This window comes from Neophocaena asiaeorientalis, unplaced genomic scaffold (genome assembly GCF_003031525.2).
Source record: "Neophocaena asiaeorientalis asiaeorientalis breed wild unplaced genomic scaffold, Neophocaena_asiaeorientalis_V1.1 scaffold134, whole genome shotgun sequence".
In the NCBI taxonomy this organism is placed as follows: Eukaryota; Metazoa; Chordata; class Mammalia; order Artiodactyla; family Phocoenidae; genus Neophocaena; species Neophocaena asiaeorientalis.
This window is the reverse complement of record NW_020185339.1, coordinates 12292391-12308185: the sequence shown is the minus strand read 5'-3', so window position 1 is coordinate 12308185 and position 15795 is coordinate 12292391. Positions and strand designations below refer to the sequence as shown.

At 42.6% G+C, this 15795-nt stretch overlaps 1 protein-coding gene across 2 annotated transcripts in view; it reads right to left on the bottom strand.

Annotated features, from left to right (window-relative positions):
- Positions 1–15795, bottom strand: part of PTPRB (protein tyrosine phosphatase receptor type B) — a 113892-nt gene that overhangs the window by 15882 nt on the left and 82215 nt on the right. For both annotated transcript variants that reach the window (XM_024736754.1, XM_024736755.1), the window contains 9 exons: positions 15256–15499; positions 9004–9110; positions 6022–6121; positions 5099–5182; positions 4981–4998; positions 4777–4858; positions 3177–3267; positions 2361–2437; positions 336–470 (listed from right to left, as the gene is read on the bottom strand). In XM_024736754.1, the coding sequence (XP_024592522.1) occupies positions 336–470; positions 2361–2437; positions 3177–3267; positions 4777–4858; positions 4981–4998; positions 5099–5182; positions 6022–6121; positions 9004–9110; positions 15256–15499 (938 nt within the window). The remainder of the gene's footprint in view (positions 1–335; positions 471–2360; positions 2438–3176; positions 3268–4776; positions 4859–4980; positions 4999–5098; positions 5183–6021; positions 6122–9003; positions 9111–15255; positions 15500–15795) is intronic.

Sequence of the window (15795 nt, the reverse complement as noted above, 5' to 3'; positions counted from 1 at the left end):
TTTTTTGTGTTTAATTCCTTTTTTTTTTTTTTTTTTTTTTTTTTTTTTTTGCTGTACGTGGGCCTCTCACTGTTGCGGCCTCTCCCGTTGTGGAGCACAGGCTCCGGACGCGCAGGCTCAGCGGCCATGGCTCACGGGCCCAGCCGCTCCGTGGCATGTGGGATCCTCCCGGACCGGGACACGAACCTACCCACGTCCCCTGCATCGGCAGGCGGACTCTCAACCACTGCGCCACCAGGGAAGCCCTGGTCTTTAACTTCTGATGGAGATGGGGAGTAGAATTACACCAGGTGGAGGAAAGCGAGGTTGGTATGTCAGGAAGACCGTTTACTCACTCGGCCCTTCTCCACACACTGGGTCACCATGACGATGTTGTGAACATTCTGTTCCCACGCCATTTTCCAGAAGTCATCCTTGGTGCCGGGAAGAGGTCCCTGAGTAGCGATGTATTCTCTCCTGAAGTTGTTGCCCTGCAATGAATTTACAATGTGGAGAGTCAAAAACAATGGGCCTCTTCACAACTCTAAACAAAGGGTTAGCTCTGCAGATTAGGTGAGATGTAAGTCTTTGCCAGGGCCCTGACTGGAGAAAAAAGATACTAACACATGTCAAGGCTTGGAAGCAGGAAGGACAAAGGCCGGAACACTGACCTATTGTTAAGAGCCAAGTTCCTTTTTATTAGGTTGTGTTTATTCTTAAAGGCAGTGGAGGACTCAGGCAATAATTTAGAAAACACTTCACCCTCAATTATGAGTGTAAATATATATACCTGTGTGTGCGCGCATGTGCGTGCGTGCGTGTGTGTATGTGTGTGTATGGACTGTCTGAGGAACTAACATTGATCAGGCTCTTTCCCTATTTAACATAGAAGAGTTTTAGTCATTTCAGGTACTTGACTTTGGGTTGTTGGTAAGAGATACCATGCAAGGGAAACTTAAGGGAAGAGGACCCACTGTTTATTGAGCATCCACCCTATAACATGTTGTGGGTCAGGATTTTCACAGATCTTATTTAATTGTAACCACAACTCTATGAGCTAGGATATTTTCACCCACACATCCTGCACTCCAGCAGCATGGGATTACTTGCAGATCCCAGTAGAAGCTCTTTCTCTCCTTGCCTCTCCTCAGGGCCTCTACACTGTGTCACCTCTGCCACACCCATCCCCGCTCTACCCACTGCCTCTCGTCGGGCGAATCCTTATTTATCCTCCAAGTCTCAGCATGGTGCCTGCTCTGCTGAGCCTTCCTTTATCTTTCTGCTGGAGGATGTTCTCCCAGAAGCTCCTGCAGCAACCTATAGCCTCTCGCTACTCAGAGAGTGGTCCTCAGACCAGTGGCACAGGGATCATCTGGGAGCCTGTTAGAAATACAGAATCCCAGGTCCCACCCCAGTCCTGCTGAATCAGAAGCTGCATTTTTTTTTTTTGGCCGAGACGCGTAGCATGTGGGATCTTAGTTCCCCAACCAGGGATCAAACCCGTGCCCCCTGCAGTGGAAGCACAGAGTCTTAACCACTGGACCGCCAGGGAAGTCCCGTCAGAAGCTTCATTTTAACAAGACCCGCAGATGATGTGGATATATGTTAATGTTGGAGAAGCACCATTCGAGCCTGTCAAGGGCATCGCCCACCTTGTCATTTCCTGATGCCACAACTCTGCTGAGAGTTCCCTGAGGGTTAGGATTCCATCTGACCCTCTCCTTGTACACAGCTCAGAGTCTGACTTCCACTTTACTATATAGTGTTTATGGACTGAATGGAGGATTATTTGAGGTAAATATTATCCTCACTTTTTTTGGAAAAGGAAATGGAGGCCCACAGAATTGACATAACTTGCCCGAGGTCCTAGAGTCAGCAAGGGGCAGAGATGGGATTCAAACAGGGTCTGTCTGACCTTAAAGCTTTTTCCACTGTAGGTGCCGTAGGAAGCTGGCGAAATGCTAGCCAGAATCTGAGCCCAAAGGTTTGGCACAACCTTTGAGTTGTGTCTGTGGTTTTCAAAAATCCACATAACTTTGAATCAGCTTCCCTAGCTAGGCAGCCTTAGCCGTGGAGGTCTAGCTTCCTCAGGGAGCTCTAATCTTGACTAAGGGCTGCAGAGCGAAAATGACCTTTGAAAATGCCTCCTGGGCTCATTATAATCATATGTGACTAGAGCCATTTTGAAAACTGGGCCTTAGCAGTGACTGAATAGGACAGCCTGTGTTTTACGGCAATCAGACATATCTTTTTTTTCTCTAAAACTGACATGTTTCCAGACCTTAGAACGGTGGGAGCGTGTTGGAGGAGGGCTGTCTCCAGCATAGCCACCCGTCAAAGCTTCCTCCCAGTTACTATGGCCCCGTGGTTGGTTCACTTACAGGGATGTAGCTGGCATTAATATAGTCAGAGCACGGGTCATCATCCACATTGGACAGCTTCACTCGAGAGGCATCATCTGCAAGGAAGTTTATTGACAGAGATTTGTCAGCGAGTCATGGCGATTCTCCTGTTTACAGAATGCTTGGTGTTTGATGTGTGTTAGCTCTGACCCCCATGACAGCCCCACGGGGGAGGTATTCTCCTCTCCATTTTGCAGATGAGGCTCAGACAGGATCACTAACTTGCCTCTGGTTGCACAGGTGACCCGGAAACACACAAGCAGACGAGCCAAATGCTCTCTGAAGCCCCCTCTGTGCCTTCCTTTGTAATACCATATCATTTGCCCGATGGAGTGGCCAGCTCCCTTTCACTGCTAGAATGAATACAATCCAGAAAAACTACCTTCTATTGCTTCACCTAATTGGGTAAGGATAACACATAAATATATGTACATATATAAATAAACAAACAAACAAAAAATATATAAAATTGCTAACTACAGACTTTCAGTAAACCCAGCTTGGCCCTTATTGTTAACCCTGTTACTGCTCTTAGGCCTCTATAAGGAGAAGCATTAGGACCACATGGTGAAATGTCAACAGCATAGGAGGCCTCTCAGAGCCAGAATCTCAGCTGGTTGTTATCTCCCTGGAGGGAAGTGCAATAACATACAGGTCATTTCTTTTTAAAGACTTTTCAGAGCCTCTGATCTCCCATATCCAGCTATACCATATTGCTTTGCCCCATTTTACTCATGGAAAAGAGAAAAAATGGCTAGAGGAAGACAGTATTACAAATTTCAACACAAAACTTACAGGGCAATATATTGTTGTATCGATTTTTCCCTCTATTCTCTGGCAAGAGTGCAATGTCACATGACTGGTTTCGACCCACGTCTTTTAGGTCCTGTTAGGTCAAAAATAAGTTTGCAGGTGAAGAATGTGAGATAGAAAAGGGCAAATCAGACAGTCCCTGAGATACATAATACTATAACCATATGTTACACTAGCTGCATTTGTGGAATGTCTCCTATCCAACCTCTGTGCATCAGCTCTGATCCCCACGAGAGCCCCACAGGAGGTAGTCTCATCTCCATTTTACAGATGAGGCTCAGACAGGATAATTCACTTGCCCCAGGTCACACAGGTGGCAAAGCTGGGAACTGAATCCAAAGCCTGGGCACTTTTCACCAAACCACATTGTCTCCCAGGCCAGCAAAAGGCCAGCTTAAATAACTGACAGCAATCTGTATAAAACAAATGCATGAAAGATGCTCAGCATCACTAATCATTAGAGAAATGCAAATCAAAACCACAATGAGGTATCACTTCACACCGGTCAGAATGGCCAGCATCAAAAAATCTACAAACGATAAATGCTGGAGAGGCTGTGGAGAAAAGGGAACCCTCTTGCACTGTTGCTGGGAATGTAAATTGATACAGCCACTATGGAGAACAGTATGGAGGTTCTTTAAAAAACTACAAATAGAACTACCATACAACCCAGCAATCCCACTACTGGGCATATACCCTGAGAAAACCGTCATTCAAAAAGATACGTGCACCTCAATGTTCATTGCAGCACTATTTACAATAGCCAGGACATGGAAGCCACCTAAATGCCCATCAACAGATGAATGGATAAAGAAGAAGTGGCTCATATATACAATGGAATATTAGCCATAAAAAGAAACGAAATTGAGTTATTTGTAGTGAGGTGGATGGCCCCTCAAATACCTATGCTAACACATATATATGGAATCTAAAAAAAAAAATGGTTCTGATGAACCTAGGGGCAGGACAGGAATAAAGACACAGACGTACAGAATGGACGTGAGGACACGGGGAGGGGGAAAGGTAAGCTGGGACGAAGTGGGAGAGTGGCATGGACATACATACACTACCAAATGTAAAATAGATAGCTAGTGGGAAGCAGCCGCATAGCACAGGGAGATCAGCTCCGTGCTTTGTGCCCACCTAGAGGGGTGGGATAGGGAGGGTGGGAGGGAGGCACAAGAGGGAGGGGATATGGGGATGTATGTATACGTATAGCTGATTCACTTTGTTATACAGCAGAAACTAACACAACATTGTAAAGCAATTATACTCCAATAAAGATGTTAAAAAAAAAACAACTGACAGCATTGGTTTGCATTTGAAGTTTGTCAATTCTTTCTTACCATCTGGTCTGGGTAGCGCTTTGTCTGCTGTACTATTCCAGAGATCAAAATGGCCTCTGAGACTAGGTGGTATATTGTGCAGGGAATGGATTCAGGCACAAAAGAATGCTCAGCTGAGACCCTAAGTGCCCACCTAACTCCTGAGCCCAATCAGCCTGTGAATCCACAGTGAAGGCTTGGAGGGAAATTCTGCTAAGGACCAGGGGTGCTAAAGCATCACTGCCTCTGAGTTGTACCTCGTATTCCTTGGATAGAAGGTAGTTGGAGTCGGCCTGCAGCTTCATGAAGTGTCCTTCAAACTGGTTTACTTTTATGGGGCTATAGTTAAAAATATAATAGAAGGAAAAGAAAATTACTGAAGAACAGGGAAAATGCCATACCCAGCCCCAGTTACATTTCAAAAGCAGATAATACAGTAACTAATGAGTTCTCTCTCTTACCAAGAAGTCTTCCGGTTACTGTGAAGAAAAGCCAAAAGGAGAAAGATCTCATTAGCAAATGTCACGTAATACAGTCAACTCATCTTTCAATAAATGAAGTGAAGGAAAATGTGCTCACCCTTTTTGGCCCAGGTTCAAGTGGACAGACAGTGGTCGATCCCGACGAATACTCAGGCGGGCAGAGGGCCTTTCTCGACCATGGCTGAAACCCAAGGGAGAGGACTTATATTCTGATTATGAAATAATTTAAACAAATTTCTCCATTTATGGTAAGGCTGTGCATGTTTGTGCAAATATGGATTTTTCAGTACGTGTATATTTTACACTCAGCCAACATCCCTTTGAGGGAGGGAAAAGTGAGGGAGAACATAAAGAAGAAATAGATTTTTCCCACTAGGAAACCATCCTGCAATAGCTGGAGATTTGTCTTCTGGTTTTTGGCTACAGGTCATAATCACTTCCCACACTCTCAGTAAAGCTTTCTATAAACACACACACACACAGAGTAAACCTTAGAGGCAAGACACGACTGGAAGAGAGAGGACATGCCAAAGAAAAGAAATTCCCTAAGAGAAGAGGGCATGGCACCGGGGCCACATGCTGTTTAGTTCTTTTTGGTCCCTTCTTAAGTTAGCATGGCAGATATGAGCCACAAAATGGAGATGTCAACCATACTTTTCAGCATATTTCAGAAAAGTATTTGGGCACACAATATGCAGACATCTCTGTCTTCGTGAGGTAACTGAACCACACACACGATTTTTTTTTCCTGTGCCAAAGGAGCTATTTCACATCCAAATGAGGCTACAGATGGCCCCTCAGTCATTTGGTGAGGGCAAGACTCAGCAGTGGTTACGTAGAGAGGCTGAAAAAAGTGAGTCATGGTTTTAGGGTTTGATTCTTGTTTTTCTGAACAAACAAAGGTGATTTAACCTGGAGAAATTAAATGATTTTTCCCTCCTTACTTTTCAGGCTAAAGAGCATTTTCAGTTGCATCTTTAAAATTGTGGACCCAATTGCCAAAGGGATCTTTGTACTCACCTGGCTTTCTGTCTGCAGATTAATAAGGCAACAACAGCTACCAGCATGCCAATTAAGAACAGACCAGCACTCACACCTTCAATAACTCCAAACAAAGGCTCTACAATAATCCAGAGGGCAACAACAAACCCAGGTGGGAAAATTAGTGTTAAAGAACCAGTAAGATAGCTATTGGAACCCCATCTCCCTAGGAACGTTATTACAGAAGGATTCAAACGATGGCCACACTAAGGCATTTACTACCGAAAGGCTAAGCGGTACGCAGCTGAACAGATGAGACATTGGCTACTACCAAGTGACAGCAGGTTGGTCATTATACTTTTGGAGTCAATGGTGTTCCACGTATAAAGGAATTTGGGACTTCATCTATGCTTGTATGTAAAGCTTTGGGGCACTTGAGATAAAGGCCAGCAGTTTGCCACCAAGGTAAAGATGCTATTTCACTGGTATGAAACATGTTTTACAGCATCTGGGACATTGGCAAAGCCAGTGAATCGCTCAGAATTATTTTAATGAAATTCCATTTTTATTATCTGGTTCAATACTGGCACTGGGAGTTTTTGAACAGGTAGCCCATTTTAAAAGCAGTCTATTGAAATATAATTCACATGCCATACTATTCACCAATTTAAACTGCACAATTCAATCAATTATTTTACATTCAATTTTATAACATTTTCATCACCCCCCTAAAAGAATCCCCAATGCCCCTTAGCAGTCATTCTTCATTCCCTCTCCCTAGACCCTGGCAACCACTAATCTACTTTGTCTTCATAGATTTGCCTATTCTGGACAATAAATTGAGTAATAAGTATGTGCTTTGTTTGTGATTGGCTTCTTTCACTTAGCATGCTTTCAAGGTTCATCCATGTTGTGGCATGTATCAGTATTTCATTCCTTTTTATGCTGAATAATATTCCACTGTGTGGATATATCACATTTTGTTTATCCGTTCAGCCATTGATGGACATTTGGGTTCTATTTTTTTGGTTATTATGAATAAAGCTGCTATGAATCTCCATATACAAGTTTTTATTTTAATTTCTCTTGGGTATACACTTAGGAGTGGAATTGCTGGGTCACAGGGTAACTCTAGGTTTAATATTTTGAGAAATTGCAAAACTATTTTCCAAAGAAGTTACACCATTTTGTTGATACATTCTACAAGCAATGTATAAGGGTTCAGATTTCTCCATATCCTTACTAACACTTGTTATTGTCTTTTTGATGATAGCCATTCTAGTGGGTGTGAAGTAGTATTTTATTGTGGTTATGATTTGCATTTCCCTAATGTCTAATGATGTTGAGCATCTTTCCATGTGCTTATCGGACATTTATGTATTGTCTTTGGCGAAATGTCTATTCACATCCTTTACCCATTTTTACATTGTGTTATTTGTCTTTTTATTATTGAGTTGTAAGTGTTCTGTATGTTCTGGATACTTGACCTTTATCAGATATATGATTTGCAAATAGTTTCTCCCATTCTGTGGGTTGTCTTTTCACTTCCTTTATGGTGTCCTTTGAAGCACAAGAGTTTTGAATTTTAATTAAGTCCCATTTACCTAGTTTGTTGTTGTTGTTGCTTGTGCTTTTGGTATCATAGCTAAGAAACCATTTCCTACGTCGAGGTCACAAAGATTTACTCCTATGTTTTCTTTTAAAAGTTTGATCATTTTAGCTCTTACATTTAGGTCTGTGGAGTAGTCCATTTCTGAAGTTGCATTTTAAGCCCTTGGATTTGTTTATTCAATGTGCTTTTCAAGACTTACCAAATCAACACAGTCATGTTCCTTTTACTGTGGTTAATATTCTTTTTTGGATATATGTTTACTATCTTCCTTTACTGGACTACATACAATTTTTGTTGTATAACAATAATTTAAATAGGGAAGAATTGTGTTTACAAATCCCTTACTTAACATTAAATTATAAGCAAACACATCTAAATCCTCCTGTGTTCTGATCCCTTTTTGGTTTGAAAAGTGGGAAATTATCCCTATATTTGGCATAAATAGATGGGAGTGTTTGTGAGGCTGAGTCATCTTTTGTCATACAGCACGAGAGACTGTTTTAGCTATAAAGAAGAACTTCCTGAGACCAAGCATTTTGGAAGGCTGGGTACAGGGAAAGGCTGGGCAGATAATGGTATCAAAGAACAATGTGCTAAAAAATAAAGCCATTCTCAGCATGTTGGAAATATTCTGAATCTGAGCAGTGCCGAGGTTAAGAGGTCAGGCAGAAAGTACCAGAATTGCAGCTCTGCTATCTTGGGCAAGTTACATAAACTCTTGGTATCTCAAATCCTCACCTTTAAAATGGGGATGATAATAGGATCTACCTCGAAAGGTGGTAGTGAGGATCAGGTATATTCTAAGCACAATGCTGAAAACTGCTGCTTCACAGGATGAAAAGTAAAATTAGCTACTATTATTACTCAGGCTTTCCCTCTAACATAAATGTATGTAAAGCCAAGTTCACATTTTGTATCATGTGAAAGCAACGTATAATAAACAAAAGGAAAAAAGTCACCTGTAATCCCACTACTCTGAGATATTCATCATTAATACTTTGGTGTTTTTTCCTTCTAGTCTTTTTTTCCTATGCATTTCTGTGTATACATTTCATATACACATTCCCACTAACGACTTGAAAGCCTTTTGTACCTACTTCTGTTTTGGCCTGTGCAAGCTCTTGATTTGAATGTTTTTTTAAAAAATTCACGTTTAATAGGAAAAAAATCTGGTATTTCTTTCTAACTTCTTTACACGATTAATCCCCTTTCAGTCCATTCTGCTACAGAAGTTGTGAAATTCCTCTAATCCACATCAATCCATGATCATATAAAGATTAAAACCCAAGCAAAAATAAATGTTCCCCTTACCACCATCAGCCAAGTCCCCAGATCTCCCCACTAGAGGCTCTTGTAGGTGACATGGTGTTTGGCAGACTATGTAAAGTCGATGGAAAGGTTAGCCTTACCTGACTCAGTGGTGATGGGCAAAGAGAAAAATGTGTCTGAATAGAGTGGCTTTGTGAATTCCTTCAGGTCCTCATCAAATAGCTGGGTAAAAGCCCGAATGCTGATTCTGAAAAGAAAACCACAGTAAGGTCAAGGAGAAACAGGGTGGTCACCTGGTCAATATGTATGTAGAGTAGGGTATGAATTATGAAATCAGATAGCCCTGGGTTCGTGCATTCATGCATTCATTCATTTATTCATCAAATATTTATTGAGCCCCTACTGTGTGCCAGTACCTGGCCAGGAGCTGGATATACTGCAAAGAATAAGTCCCTATCACCTCGAGGTTTACATTCTTGAATGTAAAACTAAGCTTAGTAGGCTGAAGTCATAGGGCGATATGGGAACAAAAAATCACTTTCTAACATCTAGAGTATGAGCTGCCTCATAGGTAGTGAGCTTCCAGTCATTGAGGGTGTGTAAGCAGAGACTGGAGAACCAGCTCTCAGGGAATCTGTAGGACAGCAGCCCTGCACTAAGTTATAGATTGGCTTGGGTGACCTCTTCAGTCTGTTCTATCCTGAAGTTTCCTAGACTATAGGTTTACTGAGAATATGAGGATCAGTTTATATGGGAAAACTTTTTCTAGGGTTAATTTAAATCATAGGAAAAGTAATGGACGATTCTTTTTTCCTTAAAAAAAAAATCTAGATTTGCTCAACCCAAAAGTATCTGGGCACATCCTGTAATAATGCTGAAGTAGTACCAACATTAGTACCAGCCAGGACAAATTGTTCTGACCTTTTGCCCTCTCCTTCTCACTCATACCCAGGTCCAGGTATCATCTTCAAGCTGATACTGATCAATCACATCTATAATTTCCATCTCTAAAAGAAACCTTCCAAGTCAAAAGTTGTACTTCCAGGAATAACAGACTGTTGATGGAGGTATTGTGCAATGTCCCCAAAGGGTAACAAGCAGTCAACACACATTAAGTGGGAGGGGAGGAGTTGGTGTGTGTTGCTAATGTATTATACCTTTGGACATTGAAAGGAGTCTCTCCCATGAAAAGAGTTTCCTTTACAACCCTCAGAATGGGAGAAAATATTTGCAAACGAAGGAACTGTCAAAGGATTAATCTCCAAAATATACAAGCAGCTCATGCAGCTCAATATCAAAAAAAACAAACAACCCAGTCCAAAAATGGCAGAAGACCTAAATAGACACTTCTCCAGAGAAGATATACAGATTGCCAACAAACACATGAAAGGATGCTCGACATCTCTAATCATTAGGGAAATGCAAATCAAAACTTCAATGAGGTATCACCTCACACCAGTCTGAATGCCCATCATCAAAAAACCTACAAACAGTAAATGCTGGAGAGGGTGTGGAGAAAAGGGAACCCTTTTGCACTGTTGGTAGGAATGTAGATTGATACAGTCACTATGGAGAACAGTATGGAGGTTCCTTAAAAAACTAAGAATACAACTACCATATGACCCAGCAATCCACTACTGGGCATATACCCTGAGAAAACCATAATTCAAAAAGAGACATGTACCACAACGTTCATTGCAGCACTATTTACAATAGCCAGGACATGGAAGCAACCTAAATGCCCATCGACAGATGAATGGATAAAGAAGATGTGGCACATATATACAATGGAATATTACTCAGCCATAAAAAGAAACGAAATTGAGTTATTTGTAGTGAGGTGGATGGACCTAGAGACTGTCCTACAAAGTGAAGTAAGTCAGAAAGAGAAAAAGAAATACTGTATGCTAACACATATATACGGAACCTAAAAAAAAAAAAAGGTTCTGAAGAACCTAGGGGCAGGACAGGAATAAAGATGTAGACATAGAGAATGGACTTGAGAACACGGGGAGGGGGAAGGGTAAGCTGGGACGAAGTGAGAGAGTGGCATGGACATATATACACTACCAAATGTAAAATAGCTAGTGGGAAGCAGCCACATAGCACAGGGAGATCAGCTCGGTGCTTTGTGTCCACTTAGAGGGGTGGGATAGGGAGGGGGGGAGGGAGATGCAAGAGGGAGGAGATATGGGGATGTATGTATATGTATAGCTGATTCACTTTGTTATACAGCAGAAACTAACACAACATTGTAAAGCAATTATACTCCAATAAAGATGTTAAAAAAAGTTTCTTTTATTTGTATAGTGATTTGTAAGTGTGAAGAACTTTTATAAATATGATTCTATTTGACCATCTCCAACCTCTCCAATATAAGAAGGTTATGATATTATTTCAGAGATTTGGAACCTGAAGCTTGGGGAGATTCCATTTCTCACTCAAGATCATAGAGAAAGCTGGTAAAAGAAAACCAAACTCAGTACTTTCTGACTCTTAGTCCAAATCTCTTTCTCTTATTTCCTCTTGGCTTAGTTTTGGTTTAACAGCAGTGACTTCTGTTGGAGGGGTGGCAAAAAGGGCCTGGGCTAGGAAGCATAGGGTTTGAGGTCTAGCTCTCACTGTCACTGATTAGATGAATGGTTCCCAAAGTTCTTTATGCCTCAGTCTTCTCAACTGTGAAAATAAAAGCATTGGGTATAACAACCTTGACAGGTCCTGCTCTGGAATTCTGGGATTCATAGGTGCAAACGCAAAGTACAAAATGGATCCAGATGAATAAGGGCCTTTAGGAACCCTGGAAGGAGATAATGACTTACTGTAGGCTTGGCTTAAAACTAGCAGGTCTGCAGGAACTCTGCCCTTAAACCCTTCCAGTAATGGACACCACAACCACATTTCCTAGCCCAGCAATTAGCACCTATTCAGAATCCTGTCCCATCCTATCTTCCTGCTTTTGTCTTCCCCACTACCCCTCTACATGACCCCCACTTTCAAATGGGAGTATTTGCTCTTCTCTAAACAATCTGTGTATTTCTGCCTCTGCACTGTGAATCTCCTCTTGCCTCTATCTCCATAGTTTCAAATTCTTCCCTACTTTTCAGCGCCCAGCCAAAATGATACCTCCTTCAGGAAGCCTTTTGAAACTTCATAGCATTTATTTACCTATACCCCTCTTATGTCCTTCAACATTTCTGCCCATATTTTACAGACATGTCTTCTGTTTATAAGATTATTTTAATGAACTGATATCTGATAGTAAGTTTTTCAACTTTAAATGTGTCCCGAATCAGAATTCTATAGCACAAAGTTACAGATCATGTGGTTCAATTTCCTTCATTTGAGGAAAATGAGGTCAAGAGAAGCTGAAACCTGATCGTGGTCACATTGCTATTCTATTTAGAATAGAAACAAAAACAGATCAGCACTTGCCCAACCACCAAACTGCTTCTCACCCATCATGATCCGCCCATTCTCTTCCCATATGGAACAACGCTAATTATATACCCGGATAGTAGGAACCCAACAATGAACGGAAACACATTATGCATTCGTTGACATAATAAACTTGCGTATCAGCTAAACCTAGCATTTCTCATGTCTTTTCAATCCTAATTTTTCTTTTTCCATGTTCCTTCCTGTCTACCTATTCTCTCTGAAGAAAAAGATGCCTGAGAGCATTGAGGGTCACCATGGCGATTATCGTCATGAGACAGGCAGAACTCTGCCTGCACAGAGCCTGGGTTCAGCAGCTACCACACGGGGGGTCACTCAGCATGCGGTTCTCTGTGCTCGTATCAAGCATTATCTGTGTGGCATGCTGTTCACAGGAGCGAACGAAATGTGGAGAAATAGAGGAAAGCTGTGTCCTAGAAAACAAATTAGTACGGCAGGAGGTGATTAAGCTATAATAAGAATGTGTAACTCTTCACAGAGCATCTTGGCTCATTTCCTTGTTTGTTCATAAACACTTAGTGGCGTCTCTTTTGTGCCCAGTACTTGCCATATTGTTTTGTGACCGATGTCATGTCTGTCTCCCCTATTGGACTGTGAGCTCTTGAACCCTAGTGAAGAGGGTAGGCTATTAAACAAAGGGCTAAAAAACCACTGCTAACTGGAGGATTAGAGGGGTGTAGAGACTGGGTGCTGTGGAAATGTAGCTGAGGGCCCTACTGCCCAGCTGTGGGTTAACAGGGGTGGCGCGGGCTAGTTGCAGATTGAGCTTTTAAAGTGTATGAGGCAATTCACCAGTCAGACGGGAGAGTGGAGGGCATCCCAAATAGAGTGAAAAGGATGTGCAAAAGCTCAGGGGTCTAAGAGAGCCAGATTTAAGGGAACTCAGAGGAACAGGGCAAAGCAAAAGGGCAGAGTGTACTTGGGGCAAATGGTGGGAGACAAAGCTGGCGGGGCAGGCAGGAGGGAGGAGGCGGGGGCTTTGTGTGCCCTGCTCTGGAATCTTCACTTGCTCCTGGAAATGAATGGGAAGCACTGAAAGACCTTAATCTAGAAGGGCCATGGCTAGGTTTGATCTGTCATCTACATGACTCCCCAGGACAGTCCTGTGATGTTTTGCAGATGAGGAAAGTGAGAATTAGAGAACTGAAAGGCCATTTACAAGGTTACACAGCTGAAAAGTGGCAGTGCTGGAACTCCAATTGCAGGGCCTCTTGCTAGGACCTTGGCTGCTGTTATGGACTGGAAGGAGTGTGCTGGGAGATTGGGGGCCTGGTCCACACATGAACTTTCTCTAGCTTCTTGTTCTCTTTCTTTTTTTCTTTGCAGTATGCAGGCCTCTCACTGTTGTGGCCTCTCCCATTGCAGAGCACAGGCTCCGGACGCGCAGGCTCAGCGGCCATGGCTCACGGGCCTAGCCGCTCCGCGGCATGTGGGATCTTCCCGGACCGGGGCACGAACCCGCGTCCCCTGCATCGGCAGGCGGACTCTCAACCACTGCGCCACCAGGGAAGCCCCTTGTTCTCTTTCTTAAACATAGTAATGAGTCATCTTCTCTCCTTCTCTTTCAAAAAGCAAACCAGAAAACAAACAAAAACAGCCTCAACTTTCCAACCCACAAAGAGAAAATAGCCCTTAGGAGACTTTTCCTCAAATTTCCTGGAGCCCAAGTGACCAAGGAGCTGAGGCATCTCTTGATTCTAATAGGAACTAAAGGATCCCGGCGCTCTGATCTCTTTTATATTTCTCCTTTGCTCTGTCTGAGATCTCATCTCCTTCAGGTAGGCTCCTATGGCCTTTTCCTCAAGCAAATATCACTAATAAGTTTGTGTGTGTTTACTTTGGAGGTGCCAACCTTGGCTGTGTGGCAGTAGCACTTTTGTGGTGAGTCCTGGGCAGAGGTAGCTATACAGAGTTCCTGCTCAAAGTGAGTCCTCTGTTTTAGGGAAACTGTTGGCCTGCCTTTGTTGATACAAGGGAGGGGCTAAGAATGACATGATGCCGTGTCACTGTCTCCTTTTGGAGCTGGCAGAAAAGTTTCTGCTAAAATTCAGGGGTGATACTCAAAATATGCAAGAGTTAATAAGACATGGACACTGCCAACCAGAATGGACACTGGCCCATAGAGAACCTGACTGACTGCCATACTGGCTGGATATCAGTTCTGCCAACACCCAACAGAGAAGGCACATCGTCTGCAGAAGTATTAATCTTGGATGCCTGTGGCCTTATATCCAAGATGGAAGCCTAGGTTCTCTATCTCTTGGGGATCCTGGTTTGGGGGGCTGTGTACACTTATACCTGCTTTCGGGGAGCATAGTGTAGATGAAGGGCACAGACAATTCCGACAGATGGAAGGGCCTGTTGGCTGTAGTAGTGCTCCCTGGGGCCAAACCAAAGATCTGCTCCTTTTCATCTGCCATCTTACTGGGAGGAGAGGGTGCTTCCACTCATTCACGGGCCTTTCCCTTCAAGGGTTCTATCTGGACCAAAGAGCACTTTCGTCTTTTACGCCTTAGAAGGTAAATTCCAACTAAAAGTGGAAGATAAAACCTCATATGTCTTGAGTCTCCCTGAACTCAATCTTTCTATTTGGACATTTTCACAATTGTTAACATGGTAAGTAAATTGTCTGATTCATACTAGAGAAGTTTTAGGAGAAAGGACAATCTATTAAGAACCTTCAATTCTTCACATAACGAATTGGAGCTTTTGCAAAATGCGAAAGCCTTCTTTACACAATGCGAAAGCCTTCTTTACACATTACCTGTGAATGCAGGCAGGAACACAACTTTTATAAATTACCTAGTAAAATGTAGAGCACTCTTGTAACGCAGGTTATTAATCTACAGGAGCTCGTGTGAATCAGAGGCCCAGACAGCTGAGCGCCCAGTGATGAAGCACGTCCCTTCTAGCAAAATGACGGTAATACATCTAACCTGTAGGCCGTGCGTGGCTTCAGCGGTCCGTCACAAAATTTTTGCTGATTGGGATCACATTTTCCACCCAGGCTCTCCATCTCTGCACCAAGCTTAATGTTAAAACTCTTAGAGTTGCTGTCAGGACTTTCCGCGCATTTGCTGGCAAAATAATCAGTCTGGTACACCCGAATGGAGGCATTGTGCCTGTATTCCAGGTAGGAGGGCAGAGGGTGCTGCTGTTCTGGCTTCAGCTCATCACTGCCTGGAGGGAGAAAACCCACAGTGAAGCACTGACTTTCTTGTGACTTCAGTCATTTCTAACCAGGTTTCTGAGGTTACCTCCTCACCCACTATCTCTAGTCATCCCTGGAGTGCAGAATCTGTGATCTCAAAGGATGCTATGAAATTCTCCCAATGAAATGAATTTAATTCACTTTTTCTAAAATAAGTAAAAATTAAAAATAAATAGTGTATATACAAAATTTTATATATGCATATTCATCTACACCGACACACACATGGACACACACACACACACACACACACTCTTTTTTTTAT